Raw genomic sequence first — 12322 nt, forward strand, 5'->3', positions numbered from 1 at the left:
TTTTTTTCACTCAATCTACAAAGAACAACAACCCTTGCGCGTTTCTACACAAGGCTTTCAGGAATTTAAATGATCGAGCACTTGATATGGGTTAGAGTCCGATGTGGTAATGATAAGATGATAAGATACGTGAAGTAAGAAACGTTTAAATAACACATCGGGGGCGTGACACGTACACACATCCTCAAAGATAGGAAAGATTGTAGCCTTGCATCAGTTCCGCTTCCCCTTGACACATGATGGGAATGACTAACAGGGAAAAGTTTGTTAAGATCGTTTTGGGTTCTAAGGATTTTTGGTCTCAAGGAAAGGATGATGAAAGGAGGCGAGGGAGAAAGCAAGATAGTTTGCGTGTTTTTCTTTTCTTTTCTTTTTTTTTTCTTTTTGTGCGTGATTTTATCCTCAAGGAAAGGTGACAGAGAGGCGTGGGAGAAAAAAAATAAGACAGCTTTCGTGTTTGTAATATTTAACAGCAGAAAAAAATGCACTTATCCATGAACATGTAAGTTATTATTTCCCGCAAGAGAGAGAGAGAGAGAGAGAGAGAGAGAGAGAGAGAGAGAGAGAGAGAGAGAGAGAGAGAGAATGTTTATCATCTAACATTTACTGGCAACCTTTCGTGTTGCAGACAAGCACACGTGGAATGAACGAGGGAGTGGGATGAGTCACGCTAGCCTTAATCCACTAAGAATGAGCCACACATGAGGACAAAAGACTATAATAAGACCCATTGAGTCTCCAAATCACGCGACGCATCACAGCCAAGGAGAGACGTGGGTAAAGTTAGATACAATGCTTTTTGTATCTATGTATGATTGCAAAGACGTCAAATATGAACTGCAGTGAAGGACATCACATCATAATAAAACCAATTGTGAGTCCCAACTGCGCACCACAGGAGAAGAAAGATGCTGTTAGAATTGGATGAAAAAGAAAAGGAAATAACAAATCTAGGAAACCACGATTGTAAAAAAAAGCTAAACTAGGATCACACTGAAATACAAATCATAATAAGACCAATTGAGCGTCCAAACAACGGATCACAGCCAAGAAAAGGTGCTGTAAGAATAACATACAAAAACAAAAACTTAGGATACCAAGACCATAAAAGAAGCAAAATTTAATGAGAGCCTAAGAGAAAGCGCACCACAGGCAAGGAAAGATGCGGATAGATTAGGAAATTACGACCGTGGATGAAGCTAAATTTGAACCGCACGGAAGCAACAAGCACCACAATGAGACCAAATGAGAGAGTCTGAGTGGAAATGAGTCACACCCGAGGAAAGATGTGGATAAAATTAAGCACATAAATGACAGCGAAAGTAACCAAGTATGTATGATAGCATGAGGCAAGAATGAGAGACTGCGTGGGCGTGGCTTCAAGGAGGCATTGTGAAGAAGGAAGATGAGTGGCGCGCATTTTTTTCAAGGACATAGCGTGAGACGTACATTGAGGGTCAGACGCCGGGCGAGAACGCTTGCTCGCTCCGAAATAACAAGTTGAGATATTGCAGTGGGATATAAGTACATTTCAATGCTCCTAAACATCCTTGAATATCCTCGCAGTGTCTCTATCTCTATCCTATTTCTGGAGAGAGAGAGAGAAGCTGTCTTAGGCTGTCTCTTCACTTAGATTATTCTTATTTTGAGTATGATCTTATTCTTGTTTCGTTACTTAGTTATTTTGTTTTATTCTTAACATCGTTGCTCTAAAGTGATTTATTTTTTGATGAGATGCCATGGAAGAAGAGGAAGAAAGAAAGAAAGAAAGAATGAATGAATGAAAGACAAACATAAATAATTACGGAAATAAGGAAGGAAAGAAAGAAAAAAAGAACAAAGCAAAAAAAAAAAAGAAAAGGAGGAAAATTAAGAGAACGAGGAGGAGAAAGTGAGGAGAAAAAAAGGAAAACGATAACAAAAACAACCACCACCACCACCACCACCACAAATGATCACTCAAATCAAAGAAAAGTCACTCCCTCCTCCACCTCCACCTCCTGCGTCCTCTCACTTCACACCCCTTACTCCACACCCTCCCTCTTACCCCACACCTTCCCTCTCACGTACCTTTGAGCGGCACATCCTTGAGGGTGAAGCGCGGGGTGTCCGAGGCGTCAGGATGAGGTGGCGGCGTGAGGGAGTCCCTGTCTGGCGGTGGCGTGCAGGGGTCCGGGAAGGGCGGCGACCTGTTGCGGCGGAGCGCTTGGCCGCCTTCCACCGTCCACACCCCGCCGCTGGTGTTACCGCCGCCGCCCTCCTCCCCCTCTGCCTCCACCGCCTGTGATGTGGGAGGAGTTTATTTCTTGTGTGTGTGGTTAGGGAGAGATTGTCGTTGAAACATGAAAGGGAAATGAAAATAAATAAAATAAATTGATAAACATAAACATAAATGAATTAATTTATCAAAAATATAAATAAACCGTAATAATATCGGTCAGTAAAAGTAACTAGCTAACTAACTAGCTAATTAACCAAATACCTAATAAACCAACCAACAAGCTAACTAGGTAACTAGCTAACCAGGTAAATAGCTAACTATCCAACAAATTAACTGACTAACTAGCCAAATAACCAATTAACTAAATAATGTTTGAATTTTCCTCTTTACGTACAAATGAAGAAAAGATAATCGTTAATGTAGAAATAAGAAAGAGTAAAAATGTCAGTTCGTGCCACTGCGTAAAGGAAATATACCTCTTTCTTATGAAGGTTCATAAGAAGGTTCTCTTGAAGTTTAGCAGATGGTTCTGTTTGTATGTATTTAATGATGATGATACAACAACAACAACATAACAACAACAACAACAACGATAAAAATAACAGCCAAGCGTCATCTTCGTGTCAGCTTCACGCACCAAAAACTTACTTGGTTACAATATCCTCCAGTGAACGTGGAGGTGGTGGCGGTGGTGGCGGGGAGGTGGCGCTGGGAGAGGGGCGCAGCGTTGATGGTGGTGGTGGCGGTGGTGGTGTTAACAATGCGGGTGGTGGTGAAAGTGGTGGTGGTAGAGGTGGAGGTGGAGGTAGGGAAGAGAGACATACTCCACACGCCCCCCCGACGCCGCTCCTCCAGCCTCTCTTGTCCACTCGGCCAGCCGCGGCGCCCTCCCCAGATGGTGGCCTCCGCTGCCGCCAGAGACGTTGTGGGGGAGGAAGAGGAAGATTATTGGGTGTCCTCAAGGGGGCTTTTTGTGTCCTCAAGGAAGGATAATGAAGGGAAGAGGGGGATGAGACAAGGAATAATGTTTCCATGTTTATTTTTTCCTTTTCTTCTTGTGCGTCTCCAAGGAAAGATTTGTTAAGGTAATTTCCCTAGAAGGGAGATAATGAAAAGAACGATTTTGTGTCCTCAAGGAAGGATATTAAGAGACGAGAGAGAGAGAGAGAGAGAGAGAGAGAGAGAGAGAGAGAGAGAGAGAGAGAGAGAGAGAGAGAGAGAGAGAGAGAGAGAGAGAGAGAGAGGTATTTTTTTCGTACGTATTTTTCCATTTTCTTCTGCGTCTCTAAGGAAAAATTTATTAAGGTAGTTTCGCTAGAGGAAAGACAATGAAAAGAACGATTTTGTGTCCTCAAGGAAGGATAATGAGACGAGAGAGGGAAGAGGGAGAGGGAAGAAAGATAGTTTTTTTCGTACATTTTTTTTCCCTTTCTTCTTCTGCGTCTCCAAGGAAAGATTCTTAAGACTGTATCATATTCTAGAGAAAAACTAATGTTTTTGTGTTCTCAAGGAAGGATAATAAAAGACGAGAGAGAGAAGAAAAATAGTTTTTTACGCATTTTTCCCTTTTCTTCTTCTGTGTCTCCAAAGTAAGATTGTTAAGACTTTCGCGTTCTAGAGGAAAGATATTATATGTCCTCAAGGGAATGATAAGAGAAGGCACATAGAAAAGGAAGACAACAGTTCTCTCTTTCTCTCTCCTTTTGTGCATCTCTGACGATTGTTAAGCTAGATGGTGTTCTGGATAACGGAAGTGTCCTCAAGGAAGAGTGAAGAAAATGGGAAAGAGGAGGAAAAGAGTATTTTCACGCCTACAAGTCTTTTTTTTTTTTTTCTGCTTCCTTCTTTTACGAGTTTCTGAGGGAAGACTGTTTCGTGCTAAAGATAAGAAGGAAAAATAGAGGCAGAAAAGAGAGAGGTTATCAAATGAGGTCAGGAAGATACAAACTGCTGATATTAGGAGAGATAACGCCATGTCCTTAAGAAAAGATAATTTGTCGTCTTTATGATATTCGTGGTGTCATCAAGTAACAGGATCAGTGAAGGAAACAAGCTTGTTTCGTGGCCTTAAGAAATAGACAAATAAAGAAAAGAACAGATAAACAGATAAATAAATGAAATAACATGTTTTCTTGAAGAGTTGCGTTATCCAGTGTTGTGGTGTCCTTAATGTCTAAAGGTCTGCACGCTGTAGGAGTGTTCAGTCTTCAGTTACAAGTGTCTGCAGCTTGACAGAGAGAACACTGGCATAAGATATACAGGAAGGTTATACTATAGAGGGAGTAGAATTGGAGATACCATTGGGCACGTGAAGGTGGTGGTGGTGGTGGTGGACAAGGTGAAGGATGCAGTGTTGTATACGAGTAATATCTGAAAGTGAACCTGCAGGGCGTGTGGAGGCGTGGTGGTGGCGTGTCGCGGGGCCTCACCCGGGGCGGGACTGCGCGGGAGGGCGGGCTGCCTTACCTTTCTCGCCGGTCTCCAGGAGCTCCAGGCCGGGCTGGGGCGCCGCCAGGAACTCCTCCTTCGTCATGTGCGTCCTGACCTGTGGCTTTGGCGCGGCCTCGTCCTCCCCCACGTCAAGATGGAGGTTGTCGTAGCCCTCCGAGGCTCCCAGCGTCACCCTGAGGGGCCAGGCGGGGCCGGGGCGGTGCAGGGTGGAGGTGCTGGCCAGCGTCACCTTCGGTGGCGGCGGGAAGCTGGCTCCCGGGTCGGCGGAGGAAGGGCCAGCGTTGTCCGCGAGGTTAGGCGAGAGCGTGTAGACGGTGGGCGTGTGGCGCGGCGGCGGCGTGGCAGTGGTGGTGGTGGTGGTGAGGGAAACGAAGCGTGAGGAAGTGGGCGTGTACCTGAGGAAGGCGCTGCTGGGGTGCGGAGAGGAGGAAGAAGAGGCGGAGGAGAGGGAGGTGGTGGTGACTGGAGTGTGCGTGGTGAACTTATTCAGCGCCGGGTTGTAGGTGGTGTAAGTGGTGACTGTGGGGCCGTGCGTGGTGAGGGTGGCAAGGCCCGGCGAACGTGTGGTGACCACGGAGGGGCGGGTGAGTGTGGTCATCACCCCGGGCCGCGTGGTGGCGGTCAGGCGGCTGCTGAAGGTGCTGCCACCTCGGCCGTAACGAGGGAAGGGCGGCGGGGAGCTGCTGACGGCGAGGCTGACGGGCGGCTCGAGTGTAGAGGAAGACGGTGAAGGCACGAAGGAGGAAGGCACGGAGGAGGAGGGAGGAGGGGAGCCGGAGATGGTTGGAGGGGAGGCGAAGGATGGAGGCGAGGAGGAAGGCGGAGGGGTGTTGGAGGCAGTGAGGCGAGGAGGAGCGAGCGTGGCTGCGTCTGAGACGAAGGAGAGTGGCGGGAGAGTGTGGCCTGAAGACATGCTGGCGAGGTGCTGCAGGGGCGTGGTGGTGTACGTGCCGGTGAAGGTTGTGGCGGAGGCGGTGGTGGCGGTGGTTGTGGAGGAGAGGTGCTGAGGGGCCGGGGTGGAGACCAAACCCACGGTGTAGAAGGAGCCGTGGGTGGCCCGCCCGCTCATGGCCGGCACCCACACCTCCGATGGCGACGTCACCCCGGGGCGGGGGCGCCTCCTGCGGTACAGAGTTGAGGTGTCAAGAACTGAGCTCCTCCAGTGTAATACCGCTGCCCGGGAGGCTGGCGCGACCTGCCGCCTGGCAGAAAGTGCTGTGAACTACCGCCTGTGAGTTAGAATCCGACGGAGGAATGAAAGTTTACAAAGCGGGACGAATGTTTACAGATGGTACTGTATCTCTCTAGCGCGGGGAGGTGTGGGAGCCTGCGTGCCCGTAGTACAAAACCTTGCCACTTACATACACACTCAAATGCTAGCAAGACGAGGATGAACTCCGTGGCAAAGCGCAAGAACTGCCTCTCACCTCTGTTCTCACGCCGTGCAGTTCAGGGCGTGCCGAGGCTCACTGTGCGGAATGCTGTACAGGAGGTGGCGTGATCTTACTTACGATGAGTCGGTGTTCGTCTCTTCAGGGGGAGCGCCGCGGTCTTGGGGCTCGCCGAGACTTCCTGGTGATTCAGATTCATTTGGGACGAGTTGGAGTCTCCGGATGGAAGGAGTTTGGGGATTTTTTTACATAAGCATCGTCACAATTTTTCTTGCCAGGGACTTGACGCCATGATCTTACGGCGCCACGGAAAGAATTAATGTGTTAATCGGAGTTAGCAACGCACTGGTAATTCTCACGCCTCTGAGTCTACCTGTCCTTTCAACCTCTACAGTGTGTTCAGCCTGACATACTCTCACACTTGCACACTTGGCTTGTTCGCAGTGCTTGTTTCTTAACTCTCTGGCTACCTTGTTCCTACGCGGTGCAAGGTGGTGTAACGGAGGCACGCTTTCCAGGGAGGTGGCTTTCCAGGGAGTGTTGTGCTGCCCTGAGATGTGATAGCGTCATCTTGTTGGTTGCGTTGGAAATTATTTGATTACTGCTTGATTCTGCTTGTCCTCTAATCGTTACCCTTAGTATTTTAACTTTTCTTCTTTTTTCTTCTGTTGGAAGGGAGAGAAAGAGTAACTTCCGTGGAAATCAGGACTCCTCTATAAACACGTAGACGAAGGAAAAAAAAGGCAAGGAAGAATTGAATTTGCTTCGTTGTGTTGTTACTGCTGTCTCTCCGTCCGTCTCTCTGTCCTCCGCTGCTGTTCGTCTCCTCACTTCCTGTAGATAAGATATATTGTCCCTATTAAATCCTGTCATTATAATAACTTAAAGAAATGAAACTGCAAAATTCTAATACCAATACACAAGGCAACGATAGTATTCATTTAACATTAGCGTGTTTCATCCGAGCGTTAGAATAGGCTAGATTAGGTTAGGTTAGATTAGGATAGGTTAGGTTAGGTTTAGATCAATTAATTTCCTGTCATTATACAAACATAAGGAAGTGAGACAGCAAAAGGCCAATTGATCTGTTTAAACACAAGGCAGTGATGCTAGTGCTAAAGTAATACTAGCGTTTCTCATCCGAGTTCAAGGTTAGGCTTGGTTAGGCTAAGTTAGCTTTAGATTAATTTAATTCAAATCATTAAAAGTACATAAGAAATTTTCAGCAAAAGAGGGAGGGGAGGAGACGGAGGGAGATATAATTGAAGGATAAGGAGGGGGGGGAAGTGCTGATACTCTAAAGCTTATCACATGTTTTAATACACGCCTACTTCATTCAATAGAACAATAAGTCACGCGCTGATTGTAATGTCTTAATCTCTTGCGTCATGTCACTGCCTGGCGCCTGTGTTATCCAGTCCACTTCTCTTATCCATAAAGTTATCCAATCTCTTAAAAATCTCTAACATCTTATAGAAGAATTATCATTTGAACAGTATTACATTGATCTAATTTCTTATGCAGCTTTAACAATAAGAGGGAAGGGAGAAGAGGGAGAGAGATAGAGAGTAGAAGGTAAGGAGGAAAAGAATTAAGATACATGTAAAACTATAAAAATATCTCTTTTTACTATAATATTACTACCTTATACAATACTACAGTACTTATACAATACTATGTTGATTTCTTACGCAGTTTTACCATAAGAGGGAGGAGACGAAGGAAAATACAAAGGAAAGGTAAGGAGGGAAAAAAATGCGATACGTGTACCTAAATTTATCGCATATTTGGTTCAATAGAACAAAGAAGTCACATATTGACTGTAATGTTATTGTTATCCCTTGTATCGTCCCACTGTCTAGCGTCTGTGTTACCCAGTGCACTTTTTTTTCTTTTTATCAGTTTGCACAGTAAAAAATATTAATACGGGTGATGTTGTGTGATCTTTGTTATTCATGTGTATTTTATTCTTTTTCAGTATTTTATTGTATTATGATGCTCTTAATTTCTGGTTAATAGAATTCTCTCTCTCTCTCTCTCTCTCTCTCTCTCTCTCTCTCTCTCTCTCTCTCTCTCTCTCTCTCTCTCTCTGCAGGAATGTCATTTATTTAGTTTTTTTTTTCCCCCCATCTTTCCACATTCATCTCCACAAGTACAATTAGCGTATTACTTAACACACCTATCTACTTATTTTCTGCCCCTTTGTAAGTGTTCCTTTATAAGTGAACTAGAAGAATGAATTGACGGCTTCATTGCACACACACACACACACACACACACACACACACACACATTGATCGAGAGAGAGAGAGAGAGAGAGAGAGAGAGAGAGAGAGAGAGAGAGAGAGAGAGAGAGAGAGAGAGAGAGAGAGAGAGAGAGAGAGTGTGTGTGAATGATTGGTTTGATAAATTACATAGTACACTGGAATCAATGAAACAACACTTGGAGGAGAAAACAGGAATAAAAGAAAGAAAGAATTATAGAAAATAGAGAGAAGAAGAAGAGGAAGAGGCTATACACTATCAACACCACCACTACACCATTCCTTCCTGCGGATCTTGAATCTATTAATACAACACCTCCTCCTCCTCCTCTTCTTCTTGTTACTGTGTTGTGTGTCTTCCTGTGTATACTGATACTACTATTACCATTACTACTAATACTATTACTGTAACATATAAATACTACCGTTACTAGTTATTGCTACTTTTTTGTTATCTTCGTATATGAACTGCTACTACTAATTCAGTGATCATAATGATAACAATAATAACAACAGCAACAATGATAATAACAACACCAATAGCAGCAAAAACAACAGTAACACCATCGTCACCACCACCACTGCCACTCTACAAACAAACGCATCACGAACACGTACAGAACACGTCGCGTCTGTCGTCCGTCCGTCACTCTGACCTGAGCCTGAGGGTGTGGCGTTCAGGACTCCCCGTGGCCAACTGACTCTGCCCTCTGACAACTTCACCCTCCCTCCCTTACCTTCCTCCCTCCCTTCCTGCTTCCCTCGTTTCCTCCTCCTTGCTCCACCACCCGTCTCCCCTCGCACCTCACCTCTCCCATCACCCCTACCTAGTGATGGGTGGGGGGGAGTGACGAGGGAGGAAGGGGCGGTATGGGAAGGGGCGCGGTAATGATGCATGCACAACACAACACATTACCACCGCCCATTCCCACAGCCCACCCATCCCCCGCCCACTACAGCTTATCAGTAGGGGTCGTAGCAAGGCGGAGGGGTGTAGGCGGGGTGTAGGAAGGTGTAGGACGGTGTTATAGGCTTGTGGGTGTGGTGGGCGGCCTGTCCCACGTCCGTATCTAATTGGAGGTGGCTGCAGGGGTATGGGCGGGGTGGGCGGCAGGGCGGGAGGAGTCATTAAGAGGCGCCCCACCTCGTTATCCTCCCTCCTGCTCGTCTTATGGCCCCGCCCTGACCTCTTTCCCGTCTGATGAGACAGTCGCGCATTTTAGACGCCGCAGAGTTGGCCGCAGACACATGCCGGCGCTAATATTTACGGCAGCCAAAGGTGGAGTGCCGTGCGGGCTTGGGTGTGGTCGCTTCTCCTAGATAACACGGCTGGACCCATCATTTGGAGTTTTCTGTGAGCAGCCGGTGCACTAGGCCGACTCCCCACGCCCCGCCCTGCTCTCCTCCCCACATACGTGGCATAAAAACATCAATACTATGCAAATTGGTTCACACTGAGGGCTCGATGGAGGATGGACGGTCTCAGGATGGCAATCGGTGTGTTGACTGAAGAGTCATGCTACACTGACTGGCTGAGGTTAATCCGTCTACTCACTCCTGGCATTCACTATTCGAGGAATCCCCATGAAATTCTAGGCCATATTCTTATACATCTCAACGCTTTATCTTGGCCACTGGGGTCTCCAATGGAAGCTTTTGGGACTCTTTATAGAGGTTTTCATAATTCTTCGGGTATTCGCGACTCCAAAAAACTCCCCATGCATCTGTATTCTCAAACGGTCTAGACTCGCACCAGGGACTGTTTCAAGGGTCTCAAAAAGGTTCACTCAGGTCCTCATGGGATTTTTTTTTTCCAGTTAACGTTGAAGAAACCTTGTTAATCTGTCACTAGAATTATGAAAACACCTTAGACTTACAATAGGTTCCATTATAGCCCGTGAAACGCAGTCAAGATAAAGCGCTGAGGTGTTTACGAGGGAAGGAAGGGTAGCAGAATACGTAGTGGCAGCAGACACGACAACATTCTCAAACGCTTCACCGTGTCTCGGATCTTCGCACGTTTCAGCTTCCTCTCTGTTTCCTCATCTTGTCTCCACGCCAGGCTGTCCTACCACACTTGACAGTCTCCTTTTATCTTTAATTCTCTCTTTTTCTGTTTATCTACCTTATATTCTTTCCCTCCATCTATCAGTCTCCTCCTCCTCCTCCTCCTCCTCCTCCTCCTCCTTTTCCATGAATTTCCTTTCCTTCATTTTTTTTTTCATTTTTTTTCTTTTATCGTATATTCTTTAGTCAAAATGGTGTTCTTGCAATATGAGGCCTCAAGACACTCCTTTAATTCTGACTAAACCTTTCGGCTCTTCTTTGTTGCCCTTGGCCAGTATCTCTCTTACGGTAGCCTCACATCACACACAGCCAACCATCTTTCCCTCCATCAGTGTCTTTTTTTCCCTCCATATCGGAGTTACCTAACCTCGATTACCTCCAACAATCTTTTAGAGACGTTGTGAGGATTCTAGGGGTAGTTTAACAAGGGTTCTGTATCATCAGTGGTAAAAATACATGGAAAACCCGGCTAACCATCTCTGTGGCCTTTGAAAAGTAGTCATAATGAAATAGCAAAGCGTTTCAAAATACTGGCCATGCGATCGATAAATTATGACAAGTAGTATTGCAATAGTAACAAAGATGAAAGGGAAGTATAATCTATAAATCTTCACCATTATTTTCAACTTTTTGGACATTCATGAGAACAGTTTTCATAGGTAGATAAATAAATAAGCAAATAAACAACATAACACTTGGTACACCTTTGCTTGTAAATAAATAAATATAAGGAAATGAATAATAAAATAAAGTGAACCAAAATAAAGACAACAAAATAAATATAATGTCCCCCTCTCTATTTCACCTTATTTTCATTTATTTATTCATTATTGTTTTTGTTTTTTTAGACGGATTTAAAGATCTGAGAGAGACACAACAGCGGGTCACTCAGCTAGTCATGGCGTTCACGAGGTCCTCCCCCCCGCAAACCCTTTCCTTCCTTCCTTCCTTCCTTCCTTTAATTTATGCAGCGCCCATTTTCATATTCTTCGCATTCGTTTTCTTTGTCTCTATTCTTTCTTCGTTTTTATTCCTTATCTTTTCTTATCTAAGTATCTTATTATGCACACTTTTCTGTTTTGTTTGCGAGTTTCGTTATTTTCCCTTTCATATCTCCTACTTTTTCTTTTCTTAATCATGATCTATCTATCTTCTTCGTCTTCTTCTTCCTCTCTGGTTTCTTATCTTTTTCTTCTTCTCTTGCTGTGAATCTTGTTATTTTCCTCTTCATATGTCCTACTTTTCTTTTTTTCCTAGCCACGATCTTCTTTTTCTTCCTTCCTGCTTTCTTATCATTTTGTCTTCTACTCCTTATCTTATTCTACATGTGGGTAGTTTCCTGTTGCGTGACAAAAGGGAGAAAGAAAGAGGCAGATAGTGAAGTTGTCTAGTCATGTTATGTAACTGAAATTCAAGGGAAGTTTCTTTATTAAATTGTCGAATCTTGCTACCCACGTCTCTTCAACTGAAAAAAAAAATCATGTTAAGGGGAGCAGATTAACCTTTCTATTTTTATTTTAGCTCTTCTTCTTCTTCTTCTTTTTCTAACTTCATTTTATATCCTCTTTCTTACTTTATTGTCCTTTTTTTATTATTTTCTTTTGTCTTCTTTAATAGTTCTTCTTTTCTTCTTTGTTTTCTTTTTATTATGTTTTCATCTTTTTATCTTCGTTTCTCGTCTTTCTTCTCTTTATTTTTCTAGTATTTTCTTTTCTTCCTGTTACAATCCACTCGTATTTTTGTCAGCTTTTCTCTTTACAACTGCTTTATTAGTATTTCCTTTCTTTCTGCTTGTCTCTTCCCCCTTTCCCCACGATTTTCAAGCCCTCGGCAACCCCAGCCTCTCCTGAGTCCTCCTGTTCCAGTGTCCACATCAGTGTGGCCTTGACCACACATCCAGCCAGCCAGCCAGCGCACCCTCTGAGCCA

At 44.8% G+C, this 12322-nt stretch overlaps 2 protein-coding genes across 2 annotated transcripts in view; both read right to left on the reverse strand.

Moving 5' to 3' along the window:
• Nucleotides 1-2100, reverse strand: part of LOC135113572 (probable phospholipid-transporting ATPase IA) — a 93481-nt gene extending 91381 nt beyond the window's left edge. The window contains 1 exon segment of the mRNA XM_064028852.1: nucleotides 2071-2100. Within this exon segment, the coding sequence (XP_063884922.1) occupies nucleotides 2071-2085 (15 nt within the window). The 5' untranslated portion in view covers nucleotides 2086-2100.
• A 1038-nt stretch (nucleotides 2101-3138) lies between these two features.
• On the reverse strand, nucleotides 3139-10442 carry LOC135113576 (mucin-2-like). The gene is made up of 2 exons (XM_064028857.1): nucleotides 8946-10442; nucleotides 3139-6897 (listed from the first exon to the last, which is right to left on the reverse strand). The coding sequence occupies exon 2, from the start codon at nucleotides 5739-5741 to the stop codon at nucleotides 4647-4649; it is 1095 nt and encodes a 364-aa protein (XP_063884927.1). The 5' UTR covers nucleotides 5742-6897; nucleotides 8946-10442; the 3' UTR covers nucleotides 3139-4646.
• Between the last annotated feature and the right edge of the window lie 1880 nt (nucleotides 10443-12322).

This window comes from Scylla paramamosain, chromosome 26 (assembly GCF_035594125.1).
Source record: "Scylla paramamosain isolate STU-SP2022 chromosome 26, ASM3559412v1, whole genome shotgun sequence".
Taxonomy (NCBI): domain Eukaryota; kingdom Metazoa; phylum Arthropoda; class Malacostraca; order Decapoda; family Portunidae; genus Scylla; species Scylla paramamosain.

Excerpts from the sequence above, each read along its gene's own strand:
- LOC135113576 (XM_064028857.1), bottom strand. The coding sequence starts at position 5,741 with ATGAGCGGGCGGGCCACCCACGGCTCCTTCTACACCGTGGGTTTGGTC.